The 14,472-nt window shown below is 38.6% G+C and overlaps 1 protein-coding gene across 1 annotated transcript in view; it reads left to right on the top strand.

Annotated features, from left to right (window-relative positions):
* The window catches only part of CEP126 (centrosomal protein 126), a 129,301-nt gene that overhangs the window by 61,018 nt on the left and 53,811 nt on the right, over positions 1 to 14,472 (top strand). The window contains 1 exon segment of the mRNA XM_082410095.1: positions 6,578 to 6,689. Coding sequence (XP_082266221.1) covers positions 6,578 to 6,689 — 112 coding nt within the window.

Here is a 14,472-nt window from a genome sequence, read left to right as displayed (position 1 = left end):
CATTTTTGCTCAAATTCATATTTGAGAGACTGGCAAAATAAAACAAAAGTACAGAGTGACATAATCCAACAATCTAAGACCGAAACCAATTCAGAATTTTTAAATGATTATGTTTGATTCTTCAATATCACATCTACATTTTTTTATGCCTTAAATAGTAACACAGAATTAGCAACAAAATGTCAAAGCTTCAAAAAAAAAGGAGAAGCAGAACCTTTATGTATTCAGCAAACATATGTTGTGCTGCATTGTACACAGCCCTGGGTTAAGCTGAGATGCTGAGATACAGAGAAATCTAATTGTATTCTACCATTAAAGACCTCACAGTTTATTTTGGAGATGAGAGTAATATAAACAATTAATGTCAATAAATATAATTGCTATGGTAGCAGAATGTGTAAAGTACTATGAGAGCACAGAGGAAAGAACACAAAACTTATACAGGGATATGAGGGATATTATCCCTGGAAAAATTTGAATCTTGAAGAATAAGCATTTTGCCAAGCAAAGAGACAATTTAAAAACATCCCAGACATAAGGAACAGCTTTTGCAAGTAAATTATATAATGCAAATACAAAGTGTATCCAAAGCATAGGATGGGGGAAAAAATGGATATAGGCCTAGAAAAATGAGTTGGAACAATTCTCTAAGAGCTTTGTATGCCATGCTAGGAATTTTGTCTTTATCCAATATACAGTCCACTTAAAGTTGTTTAACTGGAAACAAGCCAGTTAACTGGGTCAATAAGAGATCTTACTGAAAGTAAGGGCAGCTAGTAACATTGCTAAAAATAATAATATCTTAAACATCATAGGGGTTTATTTTTCTCTAGTGTAATGTGAAGTCCTCAGTTCGGCAGTCAGGAGCTGGTTTGATGATTATGCAAAGTCACTGGGAACACAGACTCCTTCTGTCTCTCAGCTCAGCTGCCCTCAGTATGTGATTTACGTAGCTTCACCCTCATGGTCATATGGTAGCGGCTGAAGCTCCAGACATCATGTCAGTGTTGTAGACAGGAAGAAGGAAGAAATGTAAAGGACAGAAGGGTATACCTCTGAGTTCCCTTTAAATTGTTTTCCTAGAAGCCCCCCATCTATCTGCTTATATCTAATTGGCAACTCCATCTGCAAGGGAGACTGGAAAATATAGTTGTTGTTTTTTTTAATGTGGCTATATGGCCACCCCTAACAATATAGGGTGTGTTACCAAGGAACAAAGGGAAAATGGATATTAGGTAGGAAACTAAGAGTCTGTGCTAAAATTAGATTTGTTTGTTAGAAAGATAATTATCCATACAACATGGAAGGTGAATTGAAGTAGAGACATATTAAAGTAAGTAGACTAGTAGTAGACTATTTCCGTATTTGTGGCAAGAAGTGTTAAGCTGCTAAATTAAAGCACTGCACTGGGTATAGAGACAGGAGGTAATACATTCAAGAGATATAATCAGTAGATTCAGTTACTAATTTATCAAGATGCCTGGAAGAAAGACTAGGAGAACAGTGCCCCTAGGAACTAGCACACAGCCTCACAAATTTTTAGCACTCAATAAGGACTTTGTTAATGAATTAATTATTTTGGTGGATGATGATATTAATCAAGGTTGCAAATAAAGAAGAAGAATCAGATTAGAGATATGAAAGATTATTTATTAAATTTTAAGTGCATTGATTTTGAGCTTCCCATGACTCATGCAAATGGGGAAATCAAATCAACAACTAGAAATATGTATCTGAAACTTAAGAAAAAGATATGGAATAGAAATTATATTTAAGAGTCACTGATTAATAGATATATAGTTGGTAAAGGAAGCCATGTGGAAAGGTAAGGTAAATATTGGATATAGACGCAGATTGAAGATAGGGCCTAAAATAGAACCTTAGTGCACACTAGCATTTATTATAAGTAGAGAAATGAAAACTAAAAGTGGATTTTGAGAAGTAGTTATCAAGAAAGCAGGATGGGAAACAAAAGCAAACAAAGAAAATTGTTATAAGAGGCAAAAGAAAAGGTAGTTTTAAGAAAGCGGATGTGGTCAGTTGTATTAAATGCCTCAGAGTACTCACCACTCATGAGTATCATTTGCCCCAGAAAGGGTGCTGACTACCCAAGGGCCTATGTACAGAAAGTGAGGAGTTTTAGTAAAAACAAATGACGTACATATTCACTCAATAGAATATAATGCAACTATTAAAAAACTGGGAAATTCTTTATGGACTTAAACGGAACAATCTCCAGCAGAGACAGATTTACAATAAAGCCAATAAGGTTTAAGTTTCACTGTCATGGCCTCTACATCTAATTTTATATAAGTAGTTTTACAGTATTTTTTCTTAATGAAGCCCCCCAAATTGTATAGATTCATATCAGTATACATAATATTCTACCTTCTGTGTAAGACAAGAGGGAAATTAGAATATGTATTAAGGGAGGAGATCAAGATGGTGGAGTAGGAGGACATAGAACTCACCTCCCCCAACAAACACATCAAAAATACATCTACATGTGAAACAGTTCTCACTGGAAACTGGTAGAAAGACTCCTGTGCAACCAAGGCTGAAAGAAAGATCCACATGGAATAGGGTAGGAAAGAAAGAGAAGCGATCAGGTTGGGACCTGTGCCCCAGGAAGGGTACTCAGAGGAAAAGGGAGATTACACAGGCAGAAATCCTCCCTGAGAAGTGAGTGATTCTGTTCTAGCCACATATTGGGCGCCCCAGTCCTGGGTTCCAACACAGGGAAGATGAGCCCCTAGGCTGGTTGGAGGGCTGGTGGGACTAACAGGAGGGCTGTGGGAAGCCTGTACTCGAGCTTGGGAGGAGTACACGCACACTTGCTTACTCCCAAAAGAGGGCAGAGAGGCAGATTGAAACTGCGCAGGTGGCTGACTGGTTTCCTGAAACTGCTCTGGAGCACACCGCAGCCTGAGCCAAGTGAATGCTCAATCCCTGCTTACTTCATGTCACAGCTCCACACTGGAGCAAGGGCTGCCACAACCAAAGGAAGAGCTCAGCCGTGAGACACAGAGGCAATTCAGAACCAAAGTGGTATCCTTTGGGTGAGGGCATGGACACTTGCACAGGCAGCGCATCAGAAGCAGCCCAAACTCTTTATGTGGCCAAACTGTTGCAGCCTGCACCTGGTCACACACCAAGAGCTCACACTGGCCCCTCTTGTTCCAGCACTGCTCACCTCAGGGGCAAGAGTGCTGGTGCTGGGAGAGGGGAAGCTCACACTTAAATGGAACAGAGCTAGCTCAGACCCAATCCTTAGGGCTTCTGCTCCAGCAACTTGGGACCTGACCCTGGCCCCAATAAGGTGGTGACAGTCCCTGAGCAGAGAGAAAGCCCCAGCTCTCTCCTGGCTCTGGCCCTAACCCCTCCTTCTCCAGCCCCACATCCTTCCAAAGTGATATCTGCCAGCACACCCTGAGGAAAGACATGACTTGTGTTCATGTCAAATCCAGCTCTCCCACCAAAACCACTGGACACACAGGCTGTATAGGGATGCTCCCACATAAGGACACCCCTTCAAGACAGCAATAGGTAGCTGTTTCACCTAATTTCACAGAGACAGAGACTGTTAAGCAAAATGAGAAGATAGAAGAATTGGTCTCCATTGAAAAAGCAAGAGAAAAACACAAATAATGAAACAAATAATTTACCAGATAAAGAATTCAAAGCAATAGTAATAAGAATTCTAACTGAATTAGGGAAAATATATACAATGACATATTAGCCACAAAAAAGAATGAAATTCTGCCATTTGCAACAATATGGATGGACCTATAGAGTATTATCCTTATTGAAATAAGTCAGAGAAAGACAAGCTCTGTTATCACTTATATGCAAAATCTAAAAAATAAAACAAATGAATGTATATTTAAAAACAGAAATAACCTTACAGATACAGAGAACAAACTAGTGGTTACCAGTGTAGAGGGTGAAAAGGGTGGGAAAAATAGGGGTATGGGTTAAAACAGGGGTCCCCAACCCCCAGACTGCGGACCACCAGTGGTCCGCAGCCTGTTAGGAACAGGGCTGCACAGCAGGAGGCGAACAGTGAGCAGGTGAGCAGGTGAGCAGTGGGCGAACAAGCAAAGCTTCATCTGCCACTCCCCATTGCTCCCCGTCACTCCCCATTGCTCGCATTACTGCCTGAACCATACCCCCCACCCCTGTCTGTGGAAAAATTGTATTCCACGAAACCAGTCCCTGGTGCCAAAAAAGGTTGGGAACTGCTGGGTTAAAAGACACAAACTACTGTGTATAAAATAGGCAAGCAACAAGGATATACTGTACAGCACAGGGAAATATAGCCATTATTTTTTAATAATGTTAAATGGAGTATAATCCATAAAAATATTGAATATCTGTGTTGTACACCTGAAACTAATATAGTATTGTAAATTAACTATACTTCAACTTTTTAAAATAGAATATATACTTATGTATGTTTGTATTTGCATAAACAGTGATAGAATACACAAATGACCAATAAGAGCAAGACTTCCAAATGTGTATTTTATTTTTATTTCTGAACATGAATATATTACCTGTACAAAATATTAAATTAAAATTTTAAGAAAATGTAATGCCATGAGTGAAGAGCAACAACAAAGCTATGATAAATAACTGTGTATTTAATTGTCTATTGGTTTAGTTTATTCCCAAATTATGAGAGTTAAACCAAAGGTTCACCCATTGTACATGATAGCTGATGCTTCCCCTTGCTTCGAAAAAGGGATTGGGAGTTTCGATGAGGTCAGAGAATTGCTGGAGTTAGAATATTAGAGCAAAAGAACTGGAAGGAGGAGGCTAGTGGTTTAAATGAAATAATAAAGCCCGAATACACCGTAAGTACTCAAAAAATGTAAGCTTAAATTTTCATCAGTGAGTATGAGGTAGTGACTAGAAGGTCATTAGACAACAGCAACAAGAAAGAGTAATGGGTGTTTGTAAACTGTTTGTAAAACTACCTTAGTTTTAAAGGTAGTTTTTAAGTTCTCTTTGATAGACAATAAGTGGTGAGTGTTAATAAAAGCGAAGTCTCAGACTATAGTCTAGCACAACTAAACATTTTTAGTAAAGCAGACACAAAACGATGGGTACGACTTGTTCTCTAAGCTCAATAAAGTCCCAGTTCTCTATCCTTTTAGGTTCTCTGACTACACTTTATGTGAAAGATCCACTCAGACTTACACAGTCACATTCCAGAGACAAAATTTTTGTGCCTTCTGGTATTGGACCATCAGAAATGTTCCTGTTTAACAGCTGGAGCCAAGACTAATCAGAGATCAAACCTCAATACCATCTGTAAGGGTATAGGGTATAGACCTCCCTAGATTCTTATTCTCTGTTCATGCAAGGGTAGAGAGTGATTAAAATATTTTAGGAAAGTCCACTTGTCTTAAATATCTTCAATTTCAACAAAGAAAGTCCATTTTTAACATTCATCAGGCTGTGCAACTGGCCATTAGTTTTACCAATAAGCAACCATTTGGGACATTGATTATGCTAATTAGAAAAATAATCAAAATCTAAAGCTTGATAGTTTCTGCCTCAAGAGGATTGGTCCTTTATGATTAGAATATCCAGCAAACCATCTTGTAACTGTGCATTTTTCACTAGTATTTTATGCAATAACCCCTTGACTCTAGAGTTCAAGTTTGAACTAACCCATTCATAAAAATATACTGGTTTTGCTTAAACATTTTAAGGTAAATAAAAAACATTATAATAGTGGAAAAGTCTGAGGACATAGGTTTTTTAAAGGAGAAAGGAGGAAACAGTTTGGTAGTGTCATTGGAGAGCTAGAAAGTCACCTACTCTACCTTCAGACCTTGAGTTATTTTTAGTTATTTGTGCCTCCCCATAAGAGGGCTGAAGGAAAAGCAATATCCTTTAAAAAGCAGCTATGTTTCAACTGAAACAAGAAGGTGTGTACCAAAGTGTACAATGGAAATTCTTGGGAAAGTGGATACTTATGGGAGCTAGGGTTGGATTAGAGGTTGTGCAGAGCGGTATGTGGATGAGTGTCCATATAATGTATGACTTTGAACAAGTTACTTAGCTTCTCTATGCTTCAGTTTCCTCAGATGCAAAATGGAGATTCAAATAGCATCTGCCTCAAAGGCCTTAGTAAGAATTAAATTAATTAATACTTATACAGTGCTTAAAAATAATGTCTTTAACAGTAAATGCTCAATAAATGTTAAATGGTGTTTTTATATCTTCCCCTTTTCTTCATAAGAATATTTGTAAATTTTGTCAGAAGTTTATGGAACTATGAAATCAGATATAATGGAGTTTGCATGCCAGACTAAAAAGGCTGGACATTTCTCAATGTTTCATTTTTCCAAATAAATATTCTTAAAATTGGTGATGATAATTTTGAGGTAACTGTTTCTTATTGGGGAATTGGGTGTCTAAATTTAAAATATTTACACTATTCTAAAAAATATATTTTTACAAAAGTTTTAAGGTAGTATTTTATCATTGACCAATTAAATTATATATAAAGAGAGTGTTGAAGATGAAGTGATTCTGTACTATTTGACCTTTATTATCCCCTTAGTTTTTCAAAAACCAGTTCCTCCATTAGAAGAGGCCCTCAAACAAATTCAGGAATCCAACTTAAAATCAGAGGTAAACCTTCCCTCTTCCCACAGACCAATAATAGACTGGAGGTAAGTAATTTATGATTATCATGTGTAATTACTAATATATAATAATTAAATAGCTCTCTAGTTGCTGAGTTTGTAGGTCTTTTCATCAGTTACTCCTTACCTCTGTTTTAGAGTTTACTATTTTATTTTCACACATTGAATTGAGGTAGAGTACAATATAAGCTGCTTCAAGAGTAAGTAGGAATTTTAATTTGTTGTCTTTGGTATTACAATGCTGCCTATGTTAGTAATTTTCTATGGGAATTATCATAAAAACCATTTTAAAACATTGATATTGGTTTTACTGAGAGAAAAAAAATATTTTGAGTTGTAATGATATAAATTTAGGTAAAAGGAGTAACTTTATAGTAGAAATGGGTTTTTCCTCACTGAAAATCTTTCCTGGATATCTTTAAAAAGCTACAGTGCCTCCTGGTTCCTCTCCAGGTTAGTTTAAATGAATTATCTTGAAGCAATAGGATGGACCAACCAACCAGAGTACCCTCTGACATCCTGTATTTTCCATTTATTTATTATAAATGTTTCTTGAACCTACTATGTACATAGCATTATATCAGGCATTGAGAAGGGGATATGGAGAAGTGTAATATTCAAAAATGTAATCCCAAGAGTATAATCTAGGAGAGAAGTAAAATAATGCTTCAAAAAGTATAGAACAGTACCAAATAGATAATGATAATAATATTTAATATTAATTTATGTAATGATGTCTGCAATTCATATGTAATTTATGTTAATATTTTACCTGTTTATAATGTTATTTACTAAAGTACTTCCATTTTTAGAATACCTGTGGCAAATAGTTCCCTTGATCAGATCTAAGAACAATTAAATTCATTCTCTCAGTCTTTATGATAGTTCAAGAAAGACTTCATGGAATAAAAAACTCTTCAGCAAAGCTTTGAAGAAAATAGGCGTTAATCATGAAACAAGTGGGTAGATGGTATTCCAGACATGTGGAAAGGCCAGGAGTAACAGAAGGAATGATGTGTTCTAGGAGTCAGAGATGGCTGAATAATAGAATGCAGAATACCAATAGCTCACTAGATGTGAGATTGGAGAGGTAAATGACCTACATGCTAAGGAATATAAACTTTATCCTGAGCATTTAGGAGGAGTCAATGAAGGATTTGAGCAGATGGGAGATAAGATCAACTTTTCTTTTTTAACATATCATTTCAATCTATTGTGAACAAGTGTGGATAACTGATTGAAAGAGGACAAAACAGGAGGCTATTTCAATATATGTAATTGAAATTACATGGGTCTAGAGCTCAAGAGAAAGATCTAGGCTTAAGACATTTGAAGCCAAAACAGTGGATGAGATCAGCTGTGGAGATTATATACTATGACAACAGAGCTAGGTTAGAACACTAAAGAACAGCAACATTTAAGGAAGTGAAAAGAGGGAAGCCTACAGATAGGAACAGAATGGTTGATACTGGACTATATAGAGAGAGAAGGTAGAACTAAGGAAGTACAGACTTTCATGGGGAAAAAAAGCAGTTTACAGAGATCAAATGGCTTTTAGAGAATCAGTAAAATAAAAAGTTTGTATCAGTCAGGATACTGGCGGAAAACATGTAACGTTTAAACGGGGTAATGAAAAAAGGTTAGTAAAGAGACTGGGAAGCCAACAGTGGATGATGAAGCAACCCCAGAACTGACAACAAAGTCAGTAATACCACCACAGACCTGAACTGAAAAGAGCTATAGCTATAGGAGAGGGCTGATAGGTAGAGGAACATTGCCACTACTAAACCAAGCCCAACAGAGAGGAAGCCAGAGAAACAATTATCAAAAACCTCTTTCTTCTGTCACTCTCCCATCTCTTCCTAGTACCTTTCATTGGTCAAAGTCAGCCATAAATCAAAAGGCAAGGGATCATTTTGTCTCTGCCTAGCAGAGACAAGTAGAGAAGCATGGAAAGTGAATCTGGAGGGATAAAGAGAAAATATCCAGCTTAGAGGCAATGTGTCCACTGTACTTCACAACAAAAAAGTCACACTGGCAACTTTTGTCAGAGAAATTTCAGTGGAGGGATAGGGACAGAAAAGAGATTGCGATGAGTTGGAAAGAAATGGAGAGCAAGAAAGAAAAAATACCAAGTGTAGCTTGGCTGTGAAAGGAAAAGAGCTACCGCTACCGAACAATAGCCAGAGGGGATGTAGGGCCAAGATATGGCTTTTTCCCTTAATATGGAAGATATGTTATCATGTTTAAATATGGATGTCAAACTGATGAGTAACAGAATTGCAGCCTAGAAAAGTAGAGAATAAAAATGTGAAGTGTCTTAAGTACCTATTATTTGGACATTGATTAACAAGGGTTATACATATGATGATTAACAAGGGTTATACATATGAATGAGATATGGTCTTCTGCCCAAGAAGGGTTTTCAGTTACATTATAATACTGTTTAATGGTGGTTACATCGTAAGACAAGTAATACTGCATTATGGGGGCAGTTACAGAAATACTAGCAAAGTGATAAAGAAGTACGAAATTTGAAGTTGGAGAGGAGACTTAAAAGATGAGTACCAATTGTATACTAAAGTAGCATAGGCTGATTTTAGGCATGTTCAGGCCTACATTGTTGTAAAGGGCAAAGACACCTAAGGAAATAGAACTTGTTCAGAGTGGCAGGACTGTAGTATGTGTTGCTGGTAGGACAGGAGATTATCTAGAAATGTAGATTGAGATCAGATATGAAATGCTTGTATGTCTAGGAACTTTTAATTTTTATCCTATAACTAGTAAAGAACCAGTGGAGGTTTTTAAGCATGGAGTGATATAATCCTCTTTATTATTATTGAAAGATAATTGGTATGAATGTTGGAGAATGAAAAGAGTGGAAAGAACTTGGAAGCAAGGAGACTTAAAAAACTTAATGGACTAATCCAAGAGATAGATCATTACTGCCTAAACTAAAATATTACTATTTTGTATAGTGAGAAAAGGATAAATCTGACAAATAATAAAAATATTTTGAGTGGTTAGAAGGAAAAGATGAGAGAAGAAAAAATGAAAATGCCTTTTCACAGCAGAGAAGAAACATAAATAAGAGTTTAAGAATGTTGATCAAATAGAAGTGTAAGAATTGGAGTATGGAAGGTGGGAGATGAAGAGGATGTGAGCTTACCTCCCCTGACAAAGAATTCAAAAATACATCCACATGTGGAACAATTCTAATGGAAAATTAACTGGAAACATGCAGAAGGACTCCTATACAATGAAGGCTGTAAGAAAGATACACATGTAATTGGCTAGGATGGGAATAAAAGCATCAGGTAAGAGGCCTGTGCCTCTGGGAGAGGACTAAGAGGAAAAGGGAGATCACACAGGCAGACATTCACCCTGGGAAGTGAGTGGGTCAAGCCACAGATTGGACGTCCCCCTCCTGGGGTCCTACATATAGGAGACAAGCCCCTTTGGCTGCTTGGAGAACCACTGAAAGGCTAGAGAAGCCTAGACTCCACTCATGAGGAGTGTGCAATGTTAGCTTACCACCAGACAGGGCAGAGAGAGGTGTGCCCTAGCGGCTGCCGCCTTGCCACACACCCCAGTCTGAGCCGAGTGAATGTCAAGCCCTGCTCACTCCAAGCCACAGCTTGGCCCTGGATCTAGGCCAGACAGGACCTGGGAAAAGACTCAATCTAAAGATGCAGAGGCGACCTAGGGGCCTGGGCTGTGGTCTAAGTGGAGCAGTGTCCATTGTTGGCAGTTATTTAAACAGCACCCCAGAAGCAGCCCAGACTTCTGATGGCAGTGCAGGTGCTTGAACTCCCATGACGACCATTCCATGCTCCCCAGTTTCAGACAAGCAAACACTCCAACCCCTCCCACTCCATGCCATAGCCTTACACTAGATCTGGGGCAATCACAACAGGGGAAAAGATGCAAACTTAGGTTGCATCTGAGTGGAGCCACAGATGCCTACAGGGCAGCATATCAGCATATCTGTAAGCACATGTGCCCCACTTGCTTCAGCACTCCCCGCCTTTGGATCAAAGGCCCAGTGCAAGAAGAAGGAAAAACACACACTTAAAGGAAGCAGAACCAGCTTGAGCCCAAATCTCAGGGCCTCTGCTCCAGCAACTTTGGATCAGATCTCACTCCTGACAGGGCAGTGATGGCCACTAAGCAGAGAGGAAGTACATCTCACACCCCACACAGGCTCTAACTCCTCCATTACTAGCCACATTCCCTACCAAGGTGATAGAGGCCAGCATACCATGAGGAAAGATATGACTGGCATCCACGTCAAATCCACCAAATTCACTGGGCACACACAGTCTGCATAGGGACACACCCACATAAGAACACCCCTTCAAGACCACAATAGGTAACGGTTTCACCCAAAATCATAGAGATACAGAAAGTTAAATAAAATGAAAAGGCAGAGGAACCTGCAACCTAAGATTGTCTACCCAGCAAGATTATCATTTAGAATAGAAGGTGAGATAAAGAACTTCTCAGACAAGCGAAAACTAAAAGAATTCAGCAATACTAAACCTACCTTAAAAGAAATGTTAATGGGTCTTCTCAAAATGGAACAGAAGTAAGAATCTATCAGAAAGGGAAAAATCCCAATAGGAAAGACATATGTATGGGGATTGAAGATCACTTAAATAAGCCAGTACACAGATTAAAAGACAAAAAGTTGTAAAAGCAACTCCTACTACAATACATACTTATGTGATAAACATGAAGCTGTAAAAAAATACATCAAAAACAAAATATGGGGGAGGGGAGTAAAAACTGTAGATCTCTTAGAATGTGTTTGAAGTTAAATGACCGTGAGTTCAAAGCAAGTAGATATAATTATGAGTTAACAATATATGAACCCCATGGTAACCACAAAGCAAAAACCTACAATAGATACACAACAATCAAAAAGATAGGAACTCAAGCATACTACAAAAGAATATCATCAAACGACAATGGGAGAAACAAAAAGAAGAAATCAACGGAGGAAAAAGTACAAAACAACTGGGAAACAAGTAATAAAATGGCATTAAGTACATACCTATCAATAAATTACTCTAAATATCAATGGATTAATGCTTTAATTAAAAGACATAGGATAGGGCTTCCCTGGTGGCGCAGTGGTTGAGAATCTGCCTGCTAATGCAGGGGACACGAGTTCGAGCCCTGGTCTGGGAAGATCCCACATGCCAAGGAGCAACTGGGCCCGTGAGCCACAACTACTGAGCCTGCGCATCTGGAGCTTGTGCTCCGCAACAAGAGAGGCTGCGATAGTGAGAGGCCCGCGCACCGCGATGAAGAGTGGCCCCCGCTTGCCGCAACTAGAGAAAGCCCTTGCACAGAAACGAAGACCCAACACAGCCAAAAATAAATAAATAAATAAATAAATAATAAAAATAAAGGAATTCCTTTAAAAAAAAGTCTTTAAAAAAAAAAAAAAGACATAGGATAGCTGATTGGTTAAAAAAAAAAAAAAAAAACAAGACCCTTCAATATGCTGCCTACAAGAGACTCACTTCAGGGCAAAAGACACACACAAACTGGAAGTAAGGGGATAGAAAAGGATATTTCATGCAAATGGAAATGACAAGAAAGCAGGAGTAGCAATACTCATATCAGACAAAATAAAACAGAGACTATAATGAAAGACAAAAAGAGCATTATATAATGATAAAAAGGGATCAATACAAGAAGAGGATATATACTCTTTAACATATACACACCCAATACAGGAGCATCTAAATGTATAAAGCAAATACTAACAGACATAAACGGAGAAACTGACAATAGTACAATAATTGTAGGAGACTATAACACCCCACTGATATCAATGGACAAATCATCTAGAAAGAAAATCAATAAGGCAATAGTGGTCCTAAATGGCACAGCAAGACTAGTTGGACTTAACTGATATCTTCAGGACATTCCATCCAAAACCAGCAGAATACACATTCTTTTCAAGTGTACATGGAATGTTCTCCAGGATATATCACATACTAGGTCACAAAACAAGTCTCAACAAATTTAAGAGGATAGAAATTATATCAAGCATTTTTTTCAACCTCAGTGGTATCAATTAGAAATCAACTACAGAAAGAAAAACAGAAAAGAACAAACACATGGAGACTAAACAACATGCAACTAAAAACCAAAGGTCAATGATGAAATCAAAGAGTAAATCAGAAAATACCTCAAAACAAATTAAAGTAGAAAACAACTTTCCAAAATTTTGGGGATACAGCAAAAGCAGTTCCAAAAAGGAAATTCATAGCAAGACAGGCCTTCCTCGAGAAATAAGAAAAATCTCAAATAAACAACCTAACGTACCATGTAAAAGAATTAGAAAAAGAAGAACAAACAAAGCCCAAAGTCAGCAGAAGGAAGGAAATAATGATATCACATACACATGGAATCTAAAAAATAATACAAATGAATCTATGTACAAAACAGAAACTGACAGAAAGATTGGTTCAAGATGGTGGAGTAGAAGGACCTGTGCTCACTCCCTCTTGCGAGAGCACTGGAATCACAACTAACTGCTGAACAATCATTGACAAGAAGACACTGGAACTCACCAAAAAAATACCCCACATCCAAAGTCAAAGGAGAAGCAACAATGAGACGGTAGGGGGGCGCAATCACAATAAAATCAAATCCCATAACTGCTGGGTGGGTGACCCACAAGCTAGAGAACACTTATACCACAGAAGCCCACCCACTGGAGTGAAGGTTCTGAGCCCAACGTCAAGCTTCCCGACCTGAGGGTCTGGCAATGGGAGGAGGAATTCCTAGAGAATCAGACTTTGAAGGCTAGAGAGATTTGATTGCAGGACTTTGACAGGACTGGGGGAAACAGAGACTCCTCTCATGGAGGGCACACACAAACTAGTGTGCACACTGGGACCAAGGGGAAGGAGCAGTGACCCCATAGGAGACTGAACCAGACCTGCTAGTGTTGTAGGGTCTTCTGCAGAGGTGGGGGATGGCTGTTGCTCACCGTGAGGACAAGGGCACTGGCAGCAGAAGTTCTGGGAAGTACTCCTTGGCATGAGCCCTCCCAGAGTCCACAGTTAGCCCCACCAAAGAACCAGGTAGGCTCCAGTGTTCGGTCGCCTCAGGCCATAAAACCAACAGGGAGGGAACCCAGCCCCACCCATCAGCAGATAAGCTGATTAAAGTTTTACTGAGCTCTACCCAGCAGAGCAACCCCCAGCTCTACCCACCACCAGTCCCTCCCATCAGGAAACTTGCACAAGCCTCTTCGACAGCCTCATCCACCAGAGGGCAGACAGCAGAAGCAAGAAGAACTACAGTCCTGCAGGCTACGGAACAAAAACCACATTCAGAGAAAGATAGACAAGGTGAAAAGGCAGGGGGGCTATGTACCAGATGAAGGAACAAGATAAAACCCCAGAAAAACAACTAAATGAAGTGGAGATAGGCAACCTTCCAGAAAAAGAATTCAGAATAATGATAGTGAAGATGATCCAAGACCTCGGGAAAAGAATGGAGGCAAAGATCTAGAAGATGCAAGAAATGTTTAACAAAGACGTAGAAGAATTAAAGAAAAAACACCTACAAGAATTAAAGAACAAAGAAACAGAGATGAAAAATGCAATAACTGAAATGAAAAATACACTAGAAGGAATCAATAGCAGAATAACTGAGGCAGAAGTATGGGTAAGTGACCTGGAAGATAAAATAGTGGAAATAACTACCGCAGAGCAGAATAAAGAAGAAAGAATGAAAAGAAATGAAGACAGCCTACAAGACTTCTGGGAGAACATTAAACACA

This window comes from Balaenoptera physalus, assembly GCF_965194825.1.
Source record: "Balaenoptera physalus genome assembly, chromosome: 10".
Lineage (NCBI taxonomy): Eukaryota > Metazoa > Chordata > Mammalia > Artiodactyla > Balaenopteridae > Balaenoptera > Balaenoptera physalus.
The sequence above is the reverse complement of the archived record's forward strand: the minus strand, read 5'-3'. Positions and strand labels throughout refer to the sequence as shown.